Consider the following 25721-nt stretch of genomic DNA (forward strand, 5'->3'; position numbering starts at 1 on the left):
TACAAATCAGTGTCCCATAATAAGGAGATAAGCTGTGAGGAGTGATTTTATTGAGATGTTTGTGCAGTATGAAGGCTGAGGCTCGGGCCGGAGAGAGGTTCATGTACTTGGCATTGAATCGATGAAAAGGTGGAATGCGGAATCTGATTGGTTGGAAACACGGGGAGAGCCGATGTATGGACAGGATCACGGTATTTCATTGGCTGAGAAGGAGAATAGGGCGGGGCTAGTGCGGCTATTCAGGTTTTTAGAAGCATGTTTACAGCGGCGCTGTCAGTAAGAGGGAGAGGAGCGAGCGGTCAGGGTGAGTTGGTCTAATAGATTATTTATTCAGTATATACATGAGATATTTTGGAGAATAATTAAAATGATAAACTTCTGGAGAAATATTTCCTGCACTTTTGAGCGAATTTTTCTTTTTAAAGCGTGAAAGCGTCGTGTTTTCTGGGCCAGTTAGTAAAGTGATCCCGGACAAGCTTGCTTTTCAGGATTTATTTAGGATAAATTATTACTAAAGTGAAATATGTTCATCAGATATGTTAATACATATGTTAATAAAAACGACATGCAAGGAAAAGCAGTGCTAATTTGCTTAGAGAGATAATGATTGAAGTATTCCACAAAGATGTTTCATGACTTTCATGAAACACACACACACACACACACACACACACACACTTCCAGCTCTTCTCTGTATCTTCATGTCATTTTGGACACCTTGCTCTTGGTTACAGAGTTGTTCCTGAGATCAAAACAAGGTTCTCAGATGACAGAGCTCCAGCTCCCTTGTGTTTCAGAGTCTGAGGTGTGATGTAACTCCTGCTCCAGATGCAGACGCTGAAGTCTTTGTTCAGTGATGAAAAGTGAGCTGCCGTGAGACCGCTTTGAGATTTCAGGTTGTGATGTACAGGTGAGAAAACACGGGTGATGTTACACTACACTTCTGTGTAGAGCTGATACACACTTTAAACTGGACAAGCGCTAGTTCTTTCCATCACACCACCAGCATCATAATCATCATGGGTGTGATGGCTGATCCCCAAACCATCAGCTGCCCCTCAGTCACTCCGCTCATCACCCAGAGCTCCATTCCTTCTCTGTCTCGTACTCCTTCGAGGCCGGGTGACCGTCCCCGGGCATTGTGGCCGCCGCTGGACTTCACTCTGGGTTCTCTGGCCTGCTGTGGCGCCTGTGTGTTCACTAACCCACTGGAGGTCGTGAAGACTCGTCTGCAGTTGCAGGGGGAACTGCAGGCGCGTGGATCGTACCATCAGCACTACCGAGGGGTGCTGCAGGCTCTCTGGCTGGTCGGTCGCACTGACGGCCTGCGCGGCCTGCAAAAGGGCCTTGCCGCCGGACTGCTGTACCAGGCGCTTATGAACGGTGTTCGGCTCAGCTTCTACTCCTACACTCAGGTCTTAGGGATCACCGACGTGCCGGGGGGCAACGTGGCCTCAGGGGCAGCTGCTGGGGCTTTAGGGGCCTTCATCTCCTCTCCTGCTTATCTGGTGAGTTTACTGAAGTTTAAAAACACTGCTACGAGACTTCAGGTGTGTTTCATTTTAAATTATTTGAAAGATAAATAAATGCTTTGAGACTGGTCAGACATTTTGGTGTCCTGTCCAGCTAAGCATGTGACTGTAATCAATCATGCTTCATATCAGAATCTTTGACACATGCAATGTTATCAGCAGCACTGTAAAACATCTGTGCAAAGACCAGGTCTGGACAATACTGGAGATTATGGTATAGCCTTTAGTTAATATTGCACAAACAGCATGTCTGAATCATTTCATACTCCAGAGCGAGTCATGCTTTAAAAAAAAAAGTCATTTAATTAACAAATGAAATCTGGACTTTATTCTTATTTAAAATCACCTTTAAACTATGAGCTGCAGCTTCTGTCTTTAGGCCACGCCCCCTGACACCATCACTGTGCAGAGGTGGAAGTGAGTGTTAATGAGCACTAATGATTTTTCTCTCTCTGTGACCTTGTCCATTTCTGCACGGTTACAGATGTCCTGTTACAGATGCTGAACACCTTCACAAACCAGACTGAGGAGATGCCACATGCTCATTTAGTGCCTTAAGATTCCATTACCTCTTCAAAAACTTTATTAATCCCAGGGGGAAATTCCTTATCCCAGGGGGAAATTCCTTATCCCAGAGGGAAATTCGTAATGACATGTGGATTGTGGCTCCAGTGCAAAGCTTTGTAACAGAGTGAGTAATTTCACGAAGTTGGCTAACACTGGGTCAAAGTGGTGATGAGTGAGTGGGGAAAAAACTCCCTTATTGTGCAAAGCTCTCCTTCTCCTCCATCACTCCCTGCCCACATGCTGCACACGAGGTTCTGTAGAAAGTTTAGAGGTTAATTTCTGCTCCTCTGATCATGAAGTCTTCTTAGATCCTACTTTTCTATCTCTAAACATGTCTCTGTATCTTCACCCAATCTGTTTGCTCACTCCATAGAGATTATAGAGCCTGGATGTTTGTAGTGCAGTAACAGCGCTAACTCCAGCCTCAGTGCCCCCCTGTGGCTCCGCCCCTTTCCTTTACACAGATCAGGGTGCAAAACAAAAAAAACCCACATTGTTCAACTCTCCCATGTTACAGTGCAGATAGTCCTCCTGTTCATCAGTGACAGCTTGACTTGACCTTCTGAAATGTGATACACACACACAGGGTCACTAAATATATCATCCTTTGGTATACTGTAAATATGTGTGTGAGAGAGAGAGAGAGAGAGAGAGATGGAGGTTTGATGAGGTCACGGCTGCTGAGGTGTGTGTTATTTAGAGTAAAGGGAAAGGAGAGGTCAGAGCGCTGGACAAACAGCCGCACCTTTAAAGACAATAAGGAAAGTGCAGAGTGTGTTTCCATACAAGAGCCAACAAGGCAGAGTGTTAAATACTACACACACACACACACACACTGCTGGTCAGGACATTGTGCTCAAACATTTTATCTGTAATGAAGCCCTGATTGCGCTTTACAGCAGCGGAGTTTACTGTAGATATAAAACACAGCGTAACACACTCACCGATTAAAAACACACACAGTTCTAGTTTTGCAGTGTAAAGCGGTCCACATGCTGTTGTACCTCATACACGGATTCCCGATCACATGCTGTGAATGTTAGTGGAACCCAGAGGGCGTGTCTTTGTGTGCTCACATGACTTTGATTGGCTGCATAAATCTATGGTCTGTGGGTGAGGAAGAACTCAGCCCCAGCCTCGCCTCTCACTTTTTACAATGATTTTGAGTGTATGAAGGTGTGTGATGTTTTTTCTCTCTCTCCACAGGTAAAGACACACCTGCAGGCGCAGACGGTGGAGGCCATCGCTGTAGGTCACCAGCATAACCACCAGGTGAGCGACGTTCTCCCTGATTCACTCTTAGTTTTTACTGATTCGTCTCTTATATGAATCGACTCAGAGACTTGATTCAGTCAGTTCACTGGTCAGAGAATCAGGTGGATGCACAAAGCAGCTGGACTGCTGATTAAATTTAGGAGTGATGGACTGGAACGCTGTGAGCAGACGTCCAGGGAGGAGACACAATGTAATAGGTGACACATGAAGTGGTCTTCCACGTGCTGACCACCAAATGACCAGAAGATGGTAGAAATGAATCGTTGCAGCTCCGTCCATCAGCATGAATATGGATCAGGTCAGGGATTTCTCAGTGCTTAGCTTCAGGGTGTGTGTGTGTGTGTGTGTGTGTGTGCATTTGTGCACGTATGTGTATGTTAAATATCTCACACAGCTGTAGAAGTTGCGCAAATTTCTAGAGAAAATGTCCGAAGTTTCACCTCATGAGTCACTGAGACATTGCTTCATCACAATGACCCTCAAGTGCACTGTGTGTGTGTGTGTGTCTGTGAGGAAGTGCACGATTCCACAACAACCAGGCACCTTCACACTTCTCCCACTGGTCAGCAGCTGCAACCAATCACAGATCAGAAAACAGAGGCGTGACGGATTTGCCAGGGAACGGACAGAAGACTAACCCTTCACAAACACACACACACACAGTCAGCACCAAATCTGCAGCTGGCCTTTGATCAAACATAGTTTTTAGGTGAGGCCTAATCTCTGAGTTTATTCCAAACAGACCAGCAGGAGTGATAAAAAGAGCTGAGTAAGCTATCTCTCTCCCTCTCTCTCCCTCTCTCTCTCCCTCCCTCTCTCTCTCTCTCTCTCTCTCTCTCTCTGAGTGTGAGAAAGAGAGGAAGAGCTGCTTATCAGACATGTGATATGGCTTGCTGCTGCGTGTTCTCTCCCTGTGCTTGTGATAATACAGTCAGACTGTTTTACTTCACAGAGAAATTTAACAGAAAAACACTTTTAACTTCTGTCACAGAGTCACAGATAAAAAAAGAGCAGATGAATAACTTCGTAAAATGAGAATATTATTGTCACTCAAACCGAACTAAATTAAATGCTGATGTTTCGGGTGCACAGATTTTACTGATTAACACCAGTATAAATTCCAGTATAAACTCCAGTATAAACTCCAGTATAATCGCCAGTATAAACACCAGTATAAACTCCAGTATAAACTCCAGTATAATCACCAGTATAATCACCAGTATAATCACCAGTATAAACTCCAGTATAAACACCAGTATAATCACCAGTATAAACTCCAGTATAATCACCGGTATAAACTCCAGTATAAACTCCAGTATAATCACCAGTATAAACTCCAGTATAAACTCCAGTATAATCACCAGTATAAACTCCAGTATAATCACCGGTATAAACTCCAGTATAATCACCAGTATAATCACCAGTATAAACTCCAGTATAATCACCAGTATAAACTCCAGTATAATCACCGGTATAAACTCCAGTATAATCACCGGTATAAACTCCAGTATAATCACCGGTATAAACTCCAGTATAAACTCCAGTATAATCACCAGTATAAACTCCAGTATAAACTCCAGTATAATCACCAGTATAAACTCCAGTATAATCACCGGTATAAACTCCAGTATAATCACCAGTATAATCACCAGTATAAACTCCAGTATAATCACCAGTATAAACTCCAGTATAATCACCGGTATAAACTCCAGTATAATCACCGGTATAAACTCCAGTATAAACTCCAGTATAAACTCCAGTATAATCACCAGTATAAACTCCAGTATAATCACCAGTATAAACTCCAGTATAATCACCAGTATAAACTCCAGTATAATCACCGGTATAAACTCCAGTATAATCACCGGTATAAACTCCAGTATAATCACCGGTATAAACTCCAGTATAATCACCAGTATAAACTCCAGTATAATCACCAGTATAAACTCCAGTATAATCACCAGTATAAACTCCAGTATAAACTCCAGTATAATCACCAGTATAAACTCCAGTATAATCACCAGTATAAACTCCAGTATAATCACCAGTATAAACTCCAGTATAAACTCCAGTATAATCACCAGTATAAACTCCAGTATAATCACCAGTATAAACTCCAGTATAATCACCAGTATAAACTCCAGTATAAACTCCAGTATAAACTCCAGTATAATCACCAGTATAAACTCCAGTATAATCACCAGTATAATCACCAGTATAATCACCAGTATAATCACCAGTATAAACTCCAGTATAATCACCAGTATAAACTCCAGTATAAACTCCAGTATAATCACCAGTATAAACTCCAGTATAATCACCAGTATAAACTCCAGTATAAACTCCAGTATAATCACCAGTATAAACTCCAGTATAATCACCGGTATAAACTCCAGTATAATCACCAGTATAATCACCAGTATAATCACCGGTATAAACTCCAGTATAATCACCGGTATAAACTCCAGTATAATCACCGGTATAAACTCCAGTATAATCACCGGTATAAACTCCAGTATAATCACCGGTATAAACTCCAGTATAATCACCAGTATAAACTCCAGTATAATCACCAGTATAAACTCCAGTATAATCACCAGTATAAACTCCAGGATAAATAAATAGTCCTTGTCCAGGGTGCCATTACTTTTGCCCTGGTCATAAGGTCGGGGTTCTCCATGTTAATGTGTGGATTTATTCATGATTGACTTTCAGCTCATTCATATAACTCATAAGCCACTGAGTTAAAGAGTACAGAGTGATTTAGACTGGACACTGTAACCTGTTGATGAACTCACAGGAAGTTGTGGACAGTTCTGTGTCTGAAGACAGTCAGTGGAGTTCGAACAGGAAGTCTGGGGGGAGGAGGGTAGTGATGGAGTCTGGCCCATTAGTGATGTGTGTAATGTCCAGAGTTTGTGATGACCAAGTGTGATGATTCTCAGGGAATCTCCAGCGCCTTTGCTACCATATACAGGCGTGAGGGAGTGACCGGCCTGTGGAGGGGCGTGAACGGTGCTGTGCCCAGGGTCATGGTGGGCTCGGCGGCTCAGCTCGCCACCTTCAGCTCGGCCAAAGAGTGGCTCACACACACACAGGTGAGAACACACACACACACCTGTACAGGTGACCTCTCACAGCAGGAGTGTGTGTTAACTGTGTTTCTCTGCCCCTAATCTCCCACAGTGCTTCAGTCCTGATAGCTGGCTCATCGCTCTGATGGCAGCCACGGTCAGCGGCGTTGCCGTGGCGATCACTATGACTCCGTTCGACGTGATCAGCACAAGGCTTTACAACCAACCCGTGGACAAGTTGAAGAAGGTGTGTAAATTTTAAAACGTATGCTCAGGTCTCTTGGGGGAACAGGAGTGTGACTCTGCTCTGTGTCCTCCTCAGGGTCAGTTCTACACTGGGTTCCTGGACTGCCTGCTGAAAGTGAGCCGGACCGAGGGGGTTCTGGGTCTGTATAAGGGGATGGGTCCCGTGTTCATGCGCCTGGCGCCTCACACCGTGCTCAGCATGCTGCTGTGGGACGTCATGAGGCAAAAAGCTCTGCAGCACTACGCCATCTGAGGAGACCCAGAGCTCCGCCTCCACCCGGAGCTCCTCCTCCACGCTGTGCCTCATCACACAGCTCAGGGTTCCACTCGGTCCAGCAGCGGAGAGTTCAGGAAGCTCACACTCAGGGACAGAAAAGTGAAGTGTGTGAGGAAAATCCTCCAGATCTTCCTGTCACTGTAGAGACTCTCACGGCTCAGGAACTCATTCTAGGGTTCTCCAAACCGCTGCTCCTCGTTCTGCAGAGAACCCTAGAACTTCCACTGGACTAGGGTTAAATACGCTCTCTATTTGCAAATTAACCGATGATGTCATCATGAAATTGTTTAATGTGAATGCGAACATGAAAATATAATCCTAACCCTAAAGATGGACACATGATTGTCTCATGAGTGAGGCTAAGAACTTAGCTAGCTGCTACGTCCACTCCGTGATGAACGAATAGAGAGAATCTTCACAAGCATCAACACTTCCCTCCCATGTGTTCATAAATTTACTAACTGATGGTGTGTGTGTGTGCGCGTGTGTGTGTGTGTGTGTGTGTGTGTACTACTACTAAACCAGCTGTAACGGAGAGAGATGCTAACGTTGGCTCTAACACTGGATATGATGGGGTTTATTTTGGGGAAATCCTTGGTATCTGATGATGTGTTGGACTTCCTGTGTGTTTATAAACAGGTTACGCCAAATCGAAAGCGATTCCAAAACAAATCCAAACATTTTTTGCGCAAACAACCCCAGCTGTTTAATGGGAAAAAGTAATGGCACCCTGTGAGCAGGTGAGTGTGTGTCTATGGGAGATGCAGTGGCTAAGCTGTGCTACTGGAAGATTTTTAATGGGCTGGAGTTCTGTGGGCGGAGCTACATGCAAATGAGCTGTGCCATAAACATGATCAGTAATGTACAGCTGATTTAATACTCCCAATGAAAATCTGAGAGAAACTCTTAAATCTAGTGGAACATTTTAGTTCAGTTCTGTGAAAACATCTACACACAACACACGCACTTACACGCACAACACTTACATCTACATACAACACTTACACACATCTACACACAATACACAACATCTACACACAACACACGCACTTACACGCACAACACTTACATCTACATACAACACTTACACACATCTACACACAATACACAACATCTACACACAACACGCACTTACACGCACAACACTTACATCTACACACAATACACAACATCTACACACAACACACACACTTACACGCACAACACTTACATCTACACACAACACTTACACACATCTACACACAATACACAACATCTACACACAACACACGCACTTACACGCACAACACTTACATCTACACACAATACACAACATCTACACACAACACACACACTTACACGCACAACACTTACATCTACACACAACACACAACATCTACACACAACACACACACTTACACGCACAACACTTACATCTACACACAACACTTACACGCACAACACTTACATCTACACACAATACACAACATCTACACACAACACACACACTTACACGCACAACACTTACATCTACACACAACACTTACACACATCTACACACAATACACAACATCTACACACAACACACGCACTTACACGCACAACACTTACATCTACACACAATACACAACATCTACACATAGCACTTACATTTACACACACATCTACAAAACTACACATCTACACACACATCTACACACAACACATACATTTACACACATCTACACACAACACTTATATTTACACACACAACTACACACATTTACACACACATATACACACAACACTTATATTTACACACACATCTACACACAACACACGCACTTACACGCACAACACTTACATCTACACACAATACACAACATCTACACACAACACACGCACTTACACGCACAACACTTACATCTACACACAACACTTACACACAATACACAACATCTACACACAACACACGCACTTACACGCACAACACTTACACACATCTACACACAATACACAACATCTACACACAACACACGCACTTACACGCACAACACTTACATCTACACACAACACTTACACACATCTACACACAATACACAACATCTACACACATCTACACACAACACTTATATTTACACACACAACTACACACATTTACACACACATACACACAACACTTATATTTACACACAACACACGCACTTACACGCACTTATATATATATATACACACAACACTTATATTTACACACACATATACACACATCTACACACAACACTTATATTTACACACATCTACACACATTTACACACATCTACACACAATATATACACACATTTACACACCATACTTACACACAACACATACAAATCTACACACATATGCACACATTTATGCGCAACATTTACAGCTACACACAGACACAACATCTACACACAGACACACACAACACTTACACACATCTACACACAATACTTACACACACATGCACACATTTACACACCACACTAACATTTACACACAACATTTACACACTCACACACACACACCTCCTGAACATAATGTTCCCAGAACATCTTATCAGTGATGAGCTGAAAACACCGAACACAAACAGTAACCTGAACTCCAGAGATTTCAGGAAGTCCAGCTGGGTTTAATGGTTTAGTCTTATAGAATACTACGTGTGTGTGTGTGTGTGTGTGTGTGTGTGTGTGTGTGTGTGTGTTAATATAAAGGGATGAAGGACTGGACACACTGTAGTTTTCCACATGCTGCTGTTCAGACTGTGAGTGTTTTTAGTTTTGATGAAGAGACTGGAAGCGTCCAGGCTGACCAGTCCAAGCTGCTATTCAGGGGTCTGACCCCTGGCTGAAGTGTTTCCTGTTGAAGGTGTTAAATTAATCTCTGGAACTTTTGTATGAATTTTTATCTGATTTATAAAGCAGCTCATTTCAACTGACCATGTCGTCTGGCTTTATTTGTGAAGCTGTTCATTATTTAGTCTTTAAAATCCTGAAATAATTAAAACAAAATAAATAAACAAGTAAAATATATATATATATATATATATATATATATATATATATATTATTGTGAAAGGGAAAAAAATTATATTTTTATATATTTATATATAATATACAGTATTTATATATTTTATTTTTTTCTTTTAATTTTTTCTTACTGATCCACAAAATATTCTGCAAATATAGTTCAGAAATATTTGCCGCTTTTAGTCCTTTTTTTAAACATTAAACAGATTCAATAATTTATTATTCTCTTTTTCTGTGTAAAAACCTGTTCAGAGGCTTTCTGTGTTTTCATGGAACTTTTACACACACACACGCACACAGTTACATGAGCTCTGTGTATTCACACACTCCGGCTCTGTGTAGGCTCCTGATGACCCCTGCGTGACCTTTGACCCCCTTCTGTAGGGGAAGCGCTTAGAGAGTTTAGAGATATAGAAGCTGTTGGATGTCCTGCGGAGGGGCGGAGCCTCGGTGGACGGTGTTCTGAAAGATAAACAGGAAGACAAACTGAACATCAGGACACTTCCTGTCTGAAGCACTGATATGTCCTGTGACCTTATGACCTGAAGCTCTTGATCTCAGTGCTGAGACTCCAAGTCGCCGCCCTGCTGGTATTACAGAACACAGTGAGAGCAATCAGTCCTCTAATCACTGCTGCTGGACAGGTGAGGACACACTGTCCCACACTACCCCCATACCCCCCCCCCCCCCCCGCCCCCCTCTCAGCACTGATTGGTTACAGTGATGCTTGTTGTTATTCGGTCTGACCAGCAGGGGGGCCCAGTGAGTGATGTAAAGAATCATTTTGGTGATTCGACTCTTTCACATTTGGCACATCTAACCGTCCTGTCGTGGATTATTTTCCTGTAAGTGTTTAATTCATCAGAAATTACAGATTTCATGGTACTTTTACACAGTAAAGTCCAGTTCAGTAGTTCAAGTTCAGTAAGTCCAGTTTCAGTGATCTTTACACACACTAGCATGAAGTCAAGAACCATGGAACAATGGTGTACAATATAGAGGAGGAAGAGTGTGTGTGTGTGTAAGACCACAGAGGAACCTCAGTTTGTCAGGTCTAATAATACACACATTAATTTAGCCAGTCCAGAGTTTGAGATGTCCGTGTCCACTTATTAGGGTCACTGTGCTAAACAGGAGGTCATGCACTTCCATTACCTTTTAGCTTCATTAGCCTCCACTGCATTTCAGGTGAACTTATTTGTCACTTGTTGTGGGCCTCTGTTTGTTTTTATTGTTTTTGTGTGTGTGTGTGTTTCACAAAAATCACACCAAGACTTTTATGTTAAACCGCAGACCAACATGAACATAAACTTCTTTTTAAAATCAACTATCAGTTCATATTTACATAAGGTGTGTGTGTGTGTGGGGACATGTGTGTGTGTGTGTGTATGTGTCTGAATGGTTACACAGTGACTCATGGATTTGCTGTATGACGTTGTTTCTCACAAACTATGGTTACGGATCAACACACACACACACACACACATACACACACCTCATAATTTTAACTTTTGTTTAATAAAGCTTCAAAAACTGCTGATGCTTTCTATTTAGAAAAAGAAATACACACACACTTCTTTTTCGAGGGTTTCTTGGCAGCTGTGATGCTCATAAAGGGGAGGGGCTTGGATGGGGGGGTGATGTAATCATGGACATGCTCCCTCTCGCATGTGTGACATCACTGACTGCATTCCATTGAACACACACACACACACAACATGTATTCCCCCTCCCCCTTTTTAGTCTTAGTTACTCTCTCTCTCTCTCCCCCTCCCCCCCTTTCTCTCTCTCTCTCTCTCTCTCTCTCTCTCTCTCTCTTTCTCTCTCCCTCCCTTTCTCCCTTTCTCTCTCTCTCTCCAGCCCCCCTCCAGTTTCCTCTGTGTGTGTGCACCGATCTCTCCGTTTTTGGACTTTTTTTGGCGAATTTATCTTTTCCGTCTGGGAGCAGTTTAGGTCCTGGGGGCGGCACAGAACCCCAACACACACACACACACACACAGAGTCTTCCACAGATGTGTGTTTGGGTTTCATTACAATTTTGGTCCTTGAATTCGCCAATTCTTTTTTCTCTCACAAAAACGAGAGGGAGAGAGAGACAGAGTGAGAGAGAGAGGGAGAGGGAGAGAGAGGGAGAAAGGGAGGGAGAGAGAAAGAGATAGAGAGAGAGAGAAAGGGAGAGAGTGAGAGAGAGGGAGAACTTCAAATGAAGATTTATTCAACTTATTAAACTTAAGACTTCTTTAAAAACTTCACTTCTGCTCAACACTGACACACTGCACTGAGCTTTAGCAGGAAATTACTCACACACACACACACACACACACTCACACACACAGCCCTGTTTGTCTTCTGGGTTGTTTTTTTTTTTTTAATTTTACTTAATTAAGTATTTTAAGTGTTAATATTTGTTGTTCCAGAATTGAGACAGAGAGAGAGAGAGAAACAATGAGACAGACAGAGAAAGTGAGACACAGACAGAAAGAGTGAAAGAGAGAGACAGAGAAAATGAGACAGACAGAAAGAGGGAGAGAGGGAGAAACAATGAGACAGACAGAAAGAGAGAGAGAGGGAGAAACAATGAGACAGACAGAAAGAGAGAGAGAGCGACAGAGAAAGTGAGACACAGACAGAAAGAGAGAGAGAGAAAGAGAGAGAGAGAGAAAGTGAGACACAGACAGAAAGAGAGAGAGAGAAAGAGAGAGAAAGAGAGAGAGAGAGAAAGTGAGACACAGAAAGAGAGAGAGAGAGAGAGAGAGAGAGAGAGAAAGTGAGACACAGACAGAAAGAGAGAGAGAGAGAGAGGGCAGGTACAGTCACATCCTGCTGCATTCTGAAAGATAAAGAGGGAGGAAGAAAGGTTTGTGGGGGGACTCTGTGTGTGTGTGTGTGTGTGCGCGCAGGGGGTGGGTGGTGTCCTGCATTTACAAGCCTAGGTCAGTGATTAACTATTCACCTTTTACGGCTGTCATTCAGCAGGAAAAAAGGAGAGAGCGAGAGAGGTGGGGGGGGGGCACGAAGGGAGGGAATGAGGGAGGGAGGAAAAGGAGTGGCCTCTGTGTGTGTGTGTGTGTGTGTGTGTCGATAGCTGTCTTTCTCTCAGTGACGACATGGGAGCGACAACAGGAGAGTAGAACCCCGAGAAAAGACAAAGAGAGAGAGAGAGAGGAAGAGAGACGGACAGAAAGTGAGACGGAGAGAGAGAGAGAGAGAGAGAGAGCGACTTGTCCTTCAGGTATGTGCAGTACGAACTGATTTCAGTATTAAGTGCACACTTCGAAGTGCACACTTCTGTGCACTCAGGAGGAAAAAGCAGGATGTTGTGCTGCCTATAAGGTGACACCCCGTTTGTGTGTGTGTGTGTGTAAAGCTTGAGCAATAAGGCAAAAATGTCCTATGACATTGCAAAACTTAAAAATTTTCATGTGGATCATGAGATTTAGTTTAGTGTTTCAGTTTGAAGAAAGATCCCTAGCTAGGTTGCCTTTTAGATAGAGTTAGCACTAGAGAAAGTCACATTCAGAATGTTTCAGTTTATCAGCTACTCAGTTCCTGTGTGGGCGGAGCCAGAACTAGTGCAAATCACTGATTGGTTGAACGTAATTTCTCATCATGGAAATCATCAGGAAAAAACAGCAGGGCTGTGTCCCAAATCGTATAAAGTTGTATATATATGTAAATAGATGTATTAGATATAGTTAGAGTAATAGTTGGTAGTTTGGGGGTGTGGCCTTCTTTTAGAGCTCTGCAGTGATGTGTTGTCTAGGGGCGGGGCAATCCCTCTCTTCCCTGTTAATCACAGTGACACTAGCCAATCACAGGCTTTTGTGAGCTCCTGTATGTGGAAGAGGTGAGATAGCCCTAGGACAGGTCAGACTGTGTGTGTTACGCTGCCGAACGCGGGGGAGTTAACGATGCAGTTATCTGGCTTCTTGTCTCTCTGAGGAAAAACTGTGAATGCTAAGAACCAGCTACAGTAACTATACTCTACTATACTCCTATATACTCCACCATATTCCTATATACTCCACTATACTCCTATATACTTCACTATACTCCTATATATCCCACTACACTCCTATATACTCCTATATACTGCACTATACTCCTATATACTCCACTACACTCCTATATACTCCACTATACTTCTATATACTCCTATATACTCCACTCCTATATACTCCACTATATTTTATATACTCCACTACACTCATATATACTCCTATATATCCCACTACACTCCTATATACTCCACTATACTCCTATATACTCTACTATACTCCTATATATCCCACTACACTCCTATATACTCCTATATACTGCACTATACTCCTATATACTCCACTACACTCCTATATACTCCACTATACTTCTATATACTCCTATATACTCCACTACACTCCTATATACTCTACTATACTCCTATATATCCCACTACACTCCTATATACTCCTATATACTCCACTACACTCCTATATACTCCTATATATCCCACTACACTCCTATATACTCCTATATACTCCACTATACTCCTATATACTCCACTACACTCCTATATACTCCTATATACTCCACTATACTTCTATATACTCCTATATACTCCACTACACTCGTATGTACTCCACTATACTCCTATATACTCCACTATACTCCTATATACTCCACTATACTCCTATATACTCCACTATACTCCTATATACTCCACTATACTCCTATATACTCCACTACACTCCTATATACTCCACTACACTCCTATATACTCCTGTATGCTCCACTACACTCCTATATACTCCACTATACTTCTATATACTCCACTATACTCCTATATACTCCACTATACTCCTATATACTCCACTATACTCCTATATACTCCACTACACTCCTATATACTCCTATATACTCCACTATACTCCTATATACTCCACTACACTCCTATATGCTCCACTATACTTCTATATACTCCTATATACTCCACTACACTTGTATGTACTCCACTATACTCCTATATACTCCACTCCTATATACTCCACTATACTCCTATATACTCCACTACACTCCTATATACTCCACTACACTCCTATATATCCCACTACACTCCTATATACTCCTATAAACTCCACTACACTCCTATATACTCCTGTATACTCCACTACACTCCTATATACTCCTATATACTCCACTATACTCCTATATACTCCACTATACTCCTATATACTCCACTACAGTCCTATATACTCCACTACACTCCTATATACTCCTATATATCCCACTACACTCCTATATACTCCTATATACTTTACTACACTCCTATATACTCCTGTATACTCCACTACACTCCTATATACTCCACTATACTTCTATATACTCCACTACACTCGTATATACTCCACTATACTCCTATATACTCCACTACACTACTATATAGTCCACAATACTCCTATATACTCCACTACACTCCTATATACTCCACTATACTCCTATATACTCCACTACACTCCTATATACTCCTGTATACTCCACTACACTCCTATATACTCCACTACACTTCTATATACTCCTATATACTCCACTACACTCGTATATACTCCACTATACTCCTATATATTCCACTACACTACTATATAGTCCACAATACTCCTATATACTCCACTACACTCGTATATACTCCACTATACTCCTATATACTCCACTATACTCCTATATAATGCATTACACTCCTATATACTCCACTATACTCCAATATACTCCACTGCACACCACTATACTCCTATATTCCACTATACTCCTATATACTCCACTATACTCCTATACTCAACTATACTCTTCTACACTCCACTACACTCTTATATACTCCATTATACTCCTCTACACTCCACTATTCTTCTATATACTCTACTCCATTACTATATACTCTGCTATACTCCCCTACACTCCTATATAATCCACTAAATTCCTCTACACTCGTATATATACTCCACTAAACCCCTTCACACACCACTACACTCCTATATACTCCACTAAACCCCTTCACACACCACTACACTCCTATATACTCCACTATACTCCTATATACTCCACTACATTCCTATATACTCCACTACACTCCTATATACTCCTATATATCCCACTACACTCCTATATACTCCACTACACACCACTACACTCCTATATACTCCACTAAACCCCTTCACACACCACTACACTCCTATATACTCCTATATACTCCACTACACTCCTATATACTCCTGTATACTCCACTACACTACTATATAGTCCACAGTACTCCTATATACTCCACTACACTCCTATATACTCCACTATACTCCTATATAATGCATTACATTCCTGTGTATTCCACTATACTCCTATATACTCCACTATACTCCTGTACTCCACTACAGTCCTATATACTCCGCTGTACTCCTATATAATGCATTACACTCCTATATACTCCACTATACTCCAGTATACTCCACTGCACTCCACTATACTCATATACTCCACTATACTCCTATATACTCCACTATACTCCTATACTCCACTATACTCTTCTACACTCCACTACACTCTTATATATTCCATTATACTCTTCTACACTCCACTGTTCTTCTATATACTCTACTCCATTACTATATACTCTACTATACTCCACTACACTCCCCTACACTCCTATATAATCCACTAAATTCCTCTACACTCGTATATACTCCACTAAACCCCTTCACACACCACTACACTCCTATATACTCCACTAAACCCCTTCACACACCACTACACTCCTATATACTCCTCTACACTCCTATATACTCCATTATACTGCTTTAACTGTAGGATATGAATATTGTAGTGTTTACACTGTAAAGACATTTACCTCGTTTCCAGAAGCAGAATTATTAAATAAATAAATAAAAATATCACAAGCTTTTCTGGAGAAGAAGATAAGTAGAATATATTCTTCTGCTGAGTCTAATCATACTTCCTGTGTCTTAAAATTTCCTCTTGTCTTCCTGAGCTTACACACTCACACTCTCACACACTTACAATCTCTCTCACACACACACACACACACACACTCACACACCCTGTCATCCAGCTGGAATATGTGTTGAACTGACTGGACTGGTTCAGTGGCAGGATGTGGCATGCTGAATGTCTTATCATGAATTCATGAATAATTCTTTTTGGTTTCACACACACACACACACACACACACACACACACACAGCTAATGAGTGAACTGTACACATCACTTTAACCTATAGCATATTTTCGTATATGTAAATATGTTGTGTGTGTGTGTGGAAAGGTAAGGTAACAGGTGAAAGAAAAAGCTAGTTTTTATCAAGTGAGGTGGAGGTGTAGCTGGAGCTTGAGGTGGACCTGGACCTTGAGGTGGAGGTGTAGCTGGAGTTTGAGGTGGACCTGGAGCTTGAGGTGGAGGTGTAGCTGGAGTTTGAGGTGGACCTGGAGCTTGAGGTGGAGGTGTAGCTGGAGTTTGAGGTGGAGTTGGAGGTTGAGCTGGAGGTGGTGGTGTAGCTTGAGGTGGAGTTGCAGGTTGAGCTGGAAGTGTAGGTGGAGCTGGAGTTACAGCTTGACGTGGAGGTGTAGCTGGAGCTTGAGATGGGGATAGAACTGAGGTTGATGTGGAGGTTGAGCTAAAGGTGTAGCTGGAGCGGTGTTCATGTTAGCCAGTGTTAATCAGCACAGCACACACAGCTGAGCTCATGAGAGAAACATTCAGCTCTGAGATCAACGTCTAATCTGCTCTGTGAGACTTTATTTACTCACAGACTCCTGCACCATTCAGAGCGAGTCTGTGATTCTCATCCAAACAGCTGCAGATGCATCAGATACCAAAGCTCTTTCATCATCTTTCCTTTTTAAAACTTTTATTATTAAAAAATTTATTTTCTAATAAAGCTCTAAAATTGTGTGTTTCTTTCCCTCAGCAGCATGACATCTGCTGCCCCACAAAAGAGGATGGTGTCCTCTGTCTTCATCACTCTGACGTCTCCGTACAGAGCCACGGTCACTCCCACGCCGCAGATCACACAGCACTCTGCTGTCCCAGTCAGTCCCACCGCCGCACACAATAAACCCTCCACCCCCTCCACCCCCTCCCCCTCGGCCCCGGAGTCGGGACATGCCGCCTCTCCGGCTGAAGCTCGGCCCATTCCTTTGGAGCTCCGCAAGACACACAACAAGCCTGACACTACACACACGCCATACAGAGCAAAGAGAGAGGAGAAACACTCTGAGGGTACGAACATCAAAAAACCACACACACACACACACACACACACAATGAAGATATTTACATATAGATTAGACCTTGATGGACAAATGAAGAGCTATTGGTGGATGCTAGATAAATGTATGCCATATTCTGTGTGTGTGTGTGTGTGTGTGTGTGTGTTGTTGCAGAGTTTTTCCCTCCTCCACCCCCTGCATCTCTGGACTCTGGGGTTTCTGAAGCTCCGCCCCTTCCCCCGCCCCCTCCACTGTCCATCTGCCCCTTGTTTGACCCCAATCAGGAACCTCCAGCCTCCACACCCAAGGTGTAACACCTACACACACATACACACACACACACACACACACATAATGACACACTACTTCTTTGACCTTTGCTCTTTGCTCAACTTTTTGTTCCACGTCTCATATCCTCTTCACCCGAGACCTGTGATATCACACACACACACACACACACACACACGTGCTTCCTGTTCTGTCTTTATTCTCCACACACATCTTCCTCAGAGTCATTCTGAATTTTACACAGAGACTCTCGTCTCTCCTGTGCAGGTGTGTGTGGAGAGAGCGCCACCTGCTGATCAGAGCCAGAGGACTGCAGGAGCTCACACTGAAGAGGGGATTACACCAGGTCCCTTACTCACACACACACACTGAAGAGGGAATTACACCATGTCCCTTACTCACACACACACACACACACACTGAAGAGGGAATTACACCAGGTCCCTTACTCACACACACACACACACACACACACTGAAGAGGGGATTACACCAGGTCCCTTACTCACACACACACACACACTGAAGAGGGGATTACACCAGGTCCCTTACACACACACACACACACACTGAAGAGGGAATTACACCAGGTCCCTTACTCACACACACACACACACACACATACACTGAAGAGGGGATTACACCAGGTCCCTTACACACACACACACACACACTGAAGAGGGGATTACACCAGGTCCCTTACACACACACACACACACACACACACTGAAGAGGGGATTACACCAGGTCCCTTACACACACACACACACACACACACACACACTGAAGAGGGGATTACACCAGGTCCCTTACTCACACACACACACACACACACACACTGAAGAGGGGATTACACCAGGTCCCTTACACACACACACACACACACACACACTGAACAGGGGATTACACCAGGTCCCTTACTCACACACACACACACACACACACACTGAAGAGGGGATTACACCAGGTCCCTTACACACACACACACACACACACACTGAACAGGGGATTACACCAGGTCCCTTACTCACACACACACACACACACACACACTGAAGAGGGGATTACACCAGGTCCCTTACACACACACACACACACACACACACTGAAGAGGGGATTACACCAGGTCCCTTACACACACACACACACACACACACTGAAGAGGGGATTACACCAGGTCCCTTACTCACACACACACACACACACACACACACACACTGAAGAGGGGATTACACCAGGTCCCTCACACACACACACACACACACACACACTGAAGAGGGGATTACACCAGGTCCCTTACACACACACACACACACACACACTGAAGAGGGGATTACACCAGGTCCCTTACTCACACACACACACACACACACACACACACACACTGAAGAGGGGATTACACCAGGTCCCTCACACACACACACACACACACACACACACACACTGAAGAGGGGATTACACCAGGTCCCTTACACACACACACACACACACACACACTGAAGAGGGGATTACACCAGGTCCCTTACACACACACACACACACACACACACACTGAAGAGGGGATTACACCAGGTCCCTTACACACACACACACACACACACTGAAGAGGGGATTACACCAGGTCCCTTACACACACACACACACACACTGAAGAGGGGATTACACCAGGTCCCTTACACACACACACACACACACACTGAAGAGGGGATTACACCAGGTCTCTTACACATACACACACACACACACACACACACTGAAAAGGGGGATTACACCAGGTCTCTTACACACACACACACACACACTGAAAAGGGGGATTACACCAGGTCTCTTACACACACACACACCTGAGACAGATGATAATACAACTAAATAAATAAAAGATCAACAAAAAGTATGTGTGTGTGCGTGCGTGCGTGTGTGTGTAGGGGGTGGTAGTTTAGTGGTTAAGGTGTTGGACTCCTGACAGGAAGGTTGTGAGTTTGAATCCCAGCTCCACCAAGTTGTCAGTGCTGTGCAAGGTTCTTAACTCTCAGCTGCTCAGTTGTATAAAAATGAGATTAAATGTAAGTTGCTGTGGATAAGGGTGTCTGCTAAATGTCAGAAATGTGTGTGTGTGTGTGTGTGTGTGTGTGTGTGTGTGTGTGTGTGTGTGTGTGTGTAGATGTATGTGGGTTCTGCCGTAAGCCTGTAGCTCTGAGTGAGCCGGCGATCGAGGCTCTGAACAGGACATACCACAGCAACTGCTTCCAATGCCGTCAGTGTCACGCTGCTCTCGCCGGGAAGATCTACTACAACAAGGCCGGGATCCCTCTGTGTGAGGACTGCTACCAGGTCAGAGCTCACACACACTCACACAAAATCAATACCTCATTATCCTGAACATCACTGAAACCCATCATCTGACCTTCACTTTCCTTGACCTTTGACCCCTGTTCAAGGCTCAGAGGTTATTTCTGCTCGGGGTTGATGTTATTGATCTGCTAGAATAGATCTTTCTTCTCTCTCAGTGAAATGAACCTGATGTTAATTAGCCTAGTGAGGGGGTGGAGTCAGGGTTTTCTTACTTCTCCTTCAAGCTTTATAAAATCATCTTCATAAAAATCTCTGTTCTCAATTTGTTTACCTTCCTGTCATGGTTCTCGTCATCCCTTAGGCCAGTCTGGAGCCGTGCTGGGCATGCGGCGAGGTCATCAAAGATCACGTGATCCGAGCGCTGGAACGAGCCTATCACCCGCCCTGCTTCGTGTGCACCACCTGCAGGCAGCCAATTGGAGAGCAGCGTTTTGCCCAGGGGGAGGTGGGGGAGGTGTACTGCCTGCACGACTACTACAGGTACACAATCACAACACATAGCCAGGAGACATTCAGGCCAGGAGACGTTCAAGTCAGGAGACATTCAGGCCAGGAGACTTTCAGGTCAGGAGACATTCAGGCCAGGAGACATTCAGGCCAGGAGATGTTCAGGTCAGGAGACATTCAGGCCAGGAGACATTCAGGCCAGGAGACATTCAGGCCAGGAGATGTTCAGGCCAGGAGACATTCAGGCCAGGAGATGTTCAGGTCAGGAGACATTCAGGCCAGGAGACATTCAGGTCAGGAGACGTTCAGGTTAAGAGACATTCAGGCCAGGAGACGTTCAGGTCAGGAGACGTTCAGGTCAGGAGACTTTCAGGTTAGGAGACGTTCAGGCCAGGAGACGTTCAGGTCAGGAGACTTTCAGGCCAGAAGACGTTCAAGTCAGGAGACATTCAGGCCAGGAGACATTCAGGCCAGGAGACTTTCAGGCCAGGAGACGTTCAGGTCAGGAGACATTCAGGCCAGGAGACATTCAGGCCAGGAGACGTTCAGGCCAGGAGACGTTCAGGTCAGGAGACGTTCAGGCCAGGAGACTTTCAGGCCAGGAGACGTTCAGGTCAGGAGACGTTCAGGCCAGGAGACTTTCAGGCCAGGAGACGTTCAGGTCAGGAGACGTTCAGGCCAGGAGACGTTCAGGTCAGGAGACATTCAGGCCAGGAGACTTTCAGGCCAGGAGACGTTCAGGTCAGGAGACATTCAGGCCAGGAGACGTTCAGGTCAGGAGACGTTCAGGCCAGGAGACGTTCAGGCCAGGAGACGTTCAGGCCAGGAGACGTTCAGGTCAAGAGACATTCAGGCCAGGAGACTTTCAGGCCAGGAGACGTTCAGGTCAGGAGACATTCAGGTCAGGAGACGTTCAGGTCAGGAGATGCTCAGGTCAGGAGACATTCAGGTCAGGAGACATTCAGGTCAGGAGACGTCTGAAAATATTGACTGGAGACTCCAAATAGTGTTAAATAGATGGCAGAAAACATCAACAATTACACAGTATATATTACTGCAGCCTTTGTCCATGTTTTTAAATGTGCTTTCTTTGTGTGTGTGTGTGTGTATGTGTGTGTGTGTGTTAGGAAATACGCACCTCAGTGCAGTGTGTGTGGAGAGCTGATAATCCCGAGAGAAGACGGGACGGACAGCTTTACAGTAGAGTGTCTCGGACGATCTTTTCATGAGGACTGCTACCGCTGTGAGGTGTGTGTGTTTTTTTTTACTGAAAAAAGATTTGAGATCCATCACGGTGTAGGTGAACCTGAAGGAGAAGGAGAAATGAACAGGGCAAAACCCAAAACTGTTCAAATTTCTGGAGCATGTTCCGTCCCATTCCTCATCTCCTCAGTTATACACTTCTCTCAGTTAGAAGCAGAACCTTGACCAATGTACCTCTTTCTCACAGATTATCTTTTCTTTCTTTTTCTCCAGCTGTGTGCGGTGCTTCTCTCCCCGGAGCCCAACGAACACGGCTGCCACCCGCTGGACGGACAGATCCTGTGCAAACCCTGCCATCTGTCTCTGATCCAGACGAGTCAGCACTGATCCTGCCACGTGACGCTTCATGCCAAAGCACAACTGACCCGACCCACGCCACGGGAAAATCACTGCTGGTTTCTGTCCTTACGTCATTCGGCGCTTATGCTCTTGTCCAAGAACACTAGAACTCTGATTCTTACATGCTTACTGTGAGAGAGAAAAGCTTAACATGGATTAATGTACCAAAATACACCAGAAAGACCAAATCTCTCTCTCTCACACACACACACACACACAAACTTAGCTGATCAGATACACTTACAGACATTCATCTGTAAAGTTCATAGTGACTAAGAAATACCACTTTATTGATCTGAACTACTGTGTAATAAATTCTGTCTAGTGTAGAATCTCTTTGGGTCCTGTGACGTTTGTGCTAATTGCTAATTGGTTTATTAGATGTTTGGTAGATGTGGTGTTTACTAGGCTAGCATGAAACCCTTCTCTTACACACCAGCGTTTGGGACGCAGCTGAGCGTTCAGAGATCCTTTGAGAAACGTACGAGAGCTTCAGTGCTACACGGCCGACAGAAACACGGCTGCTCTGATTTGGAAGAACAGTTTGGCCAAAGATGAAACGTATCAAATGCCCACCGAGTCCAAACACGGTCAATCAGCCAGGATGTGTCCGCTGTCTGAAATGTTCCTTTTTCATTTTGCATTAAAGCTACAAGGCTAATATTCAGCAAGGGATGCTAATAGCTAATTAGCATTTGCAGTATAGCATGGCTGATTATTTATAGAAGTAAACAGTACAGAACAAACACGTCTCAGATGAACTGGCAGAAACATTTCATCTTTTGGCCAAACCTTTCCTTTTGTTCAGAATAAAGATTGTATACAGAAAAACTGCAGTTCTGGGAAAACAATGCTGGGAAAAAAATGCTTCATCTTTTTCTTTTCCTTTTTTTTTTTTTAAACAATGATTACTTCAATGTTAGCTTATTTTTATATTTAGACTCCTTGCAGTCTCTTGATTTTCTTTCACTTTATAGCCGATGTAACGGCACGTATATCTCAAACATATCCTGTGTAATCAGATTTATTTTGCACTCTTCGTGTAATCCAGTGCACCAAAGATATTTATTCTTCATTAAACCAGATTCTCGGCCTGTTTTCCGTAGCACAGATCATATGAAAATGTGTTTGTTTTTTGTTCTAAATGATGGGAGAAAATAAACTGCTATGTGCCACATGCTCACTGTGTTCTGCGTGAGTCTATGCCACATGTAGTCGAACTCCTGAGAGAAGAGTCCTGAGCCTTTTATCTTCATCCTCCTCATGCTCACACGTCAGGTCATGTGACACATGTGTGCGATGTCAGCTGTCAGTGTTATATTGAGGATCTGAAGCCTTGTCTTTGTACTGAATATGCCACATCACTTCCTACTCTTGCTCTCTTTCTGTGTATCATGTGCTCAAGAGTCAAGAGCCGAGAAGCTTTTATTGTCATTTCGACCCACATATAGCTGACGCGGTACACAGTGAAATGAGACCACATTTCTCCAGGACCCTGGTGCTACATATTGACAACATAATGACATGTAGCTTCAGAACAAAACAACAACACGCAGCTAAGGACAGAAAGTTGTCCTAGCTACATAAAGTGCAATGTGTGCAAACAAACAAGACAAAAACAACACAAAACAGTACAGGACACATACACAAAATAGACAATCTAGATAGATTAGTGCTGAAAAATGTGCAAAACAGAAGAACTGTAAACAAGCAGGTTCTGATAAACATATATGCTTGTAAACATACACATGTAGCAGCAGTTGGTAGCAGTTTGAAACGTGCAGAAAATAGCAACAGCAGCGATGAAATAGTGTCCAAATATCAGCATGTGAACATTTATAATGTGGGTGGAGTTAGAGATGTGTGTCGAGGCTCGAGTTCAGAACAGGAGTGTGAGTGTAGCTGGTGTCATGGTGTTGAGCCGAGGATACACGTCGGCTCTGATCACATAAAGATTACGTAAAGAAAGAACAGAAGAAACGAGAGGTAATCAGCTACAGCCAGGGTTTCAACATAAATACAGAGTCCTGCTGCTGGTGTAAGAAAACATCACCTGTCACCTGACCCCACCTCATCTGACCGGTCCTCACCTTTAGATTAGAAACTACTCACAGGTTAGACTGTAAACATTCAGGGTTTAGAAGCAGAATTTCAACCTGGTTCTCACCTGAACTGCTCAAAAAGAAACCAAGTTATTGTTATTACTAGTAGTAGTATCAGATATTTTGAAATGAAATGCTGTACCTTTTTTTTTTTTAGATGTTTAGATCAATTTCCATCAAATGAAATGATGAAATGAAATATTTTGTTTCTTTAACAGCCCAGAGGATCCTCAAACATTTTAGATTTTCAACAAAAAACAAAACAGCAAAGAAAGTGATGTGTTAGATAACTGAGCACTTTACAGGCAAAGACATTGTGAAGGGTTTTACTGCGAACTCAGAACCGAGTGACACCTTGGACAGAGTACTAACCCATCACACACACACACACACACACACACACACATACAACAGACCAATCAGCCTTCAGTCCACGTGGAGGAAAACAAAGGATATTTCACACCAAACACTGACTTTATTTGAATACTGATTGCTCCTCTTTACTTCTTTAATGTAAAAAAAAATTATTTTCATTATTTTCAAGTTTCTTGGCTTTAATGCGTTTCTTTGCCTTTCTTCTGCACATAATTTCTTTCACCCTAAATCCTAAATAAACACAGTTTAAAAGACGGAAATTAATGTTTATCATTGTTATGATTTCTCGAGTGTTCGCCTGTTCGTTACACTCCAGCTATATTTCTG

At 43.4% G+C, this 25721-nt stretch overlaps 2 protein-coding genes across 4 annotated transcripts; both read left to right on the forward strand.

Moving 5' to 3' along the window:
• Nucleotides 1–201: 201 nt before the first annotated feature.
• Nucleotides 202–8833, forward strand: slc25a34 (solute carrier family 25 member 34). 2 transcript variants are annotated; one of them, XM_058374094.1, is made up of 6 exons: nt 202–304; nt 735–1508; nt 3306–3371; nt 6320–6472; nt 6561–6695; nt 6771–8833. In XM_058374094.1, the coding sequence occupies exons 2-6, from the start codon at nt 1020–1022 to the stop codon at nt 6945–6947; spliced, it is 1020 nt and encodes a 339-aa protein (XP_058230077.1). In that variant the 5' UTR covers nt 202–304; nt 735–1019; the 3' UTR covers nt 6948–8833. The 2 variants fall into 2 exon arrangements, with proteins under 2 accessions (XP_058230077.1, XP_058230078.1); XM_058374095.1 differs by having other exon boundaries at nt 251–304; nt 798–1508.
• Nucleotides 8834–13039: 4206 nt separating this feature from the next.
• Nucleotides 13040–24097, forward strand: fblim1 (filamin binding LIM protein 1). 2 transcript variants are annotated; one of them, XM_058373908.1, is made up of 8 exons: nt 13040–13214; nt 17929–18239; nt 18404–18537; nt 18785–18863; nt 20678–20847; nt 21170–21348; nt 22443–22563; nt 22792–24097. In XM_058373908.1, exons 2-8 carry the CDS (start codon nt 17933–17935, stop codon nt 22903–22905), a joined length of 1104 nt encoding a protein of 367 aa, XP_058229891.1. In that variant the 5' UTR covers nt 13040–13214; nt 17929–17932; the 3' UTR covers nt 22906–24097. The 2 variants fall into 2 exon arrangements, with proteins under 2 accessions (XP_058229891.1, XP_058229890.1); XM_058373907.1 differs by having other exon boundaries at nt 13041–13214; nt 17932–18239.
• Nucleotides 24098–25721: the final 1624 nt, after the last annotated feature.

The sequence above is a fragment of the Hemibagrus wyckioides genome, linkage group LG21 (assembly GCF_019097595.1).
Source record: "Hemibagrus wyckioides isolate EC202008001 linkage group LG21, SWU_Hwy_1.0, whole genome shotgun sequence".
NCBI lineage: Eukaryota > Metazoa > Chordata > Actinopteri > Siluriformes > Bagridae > Hemibagrus > Hemibagrus wyckioides.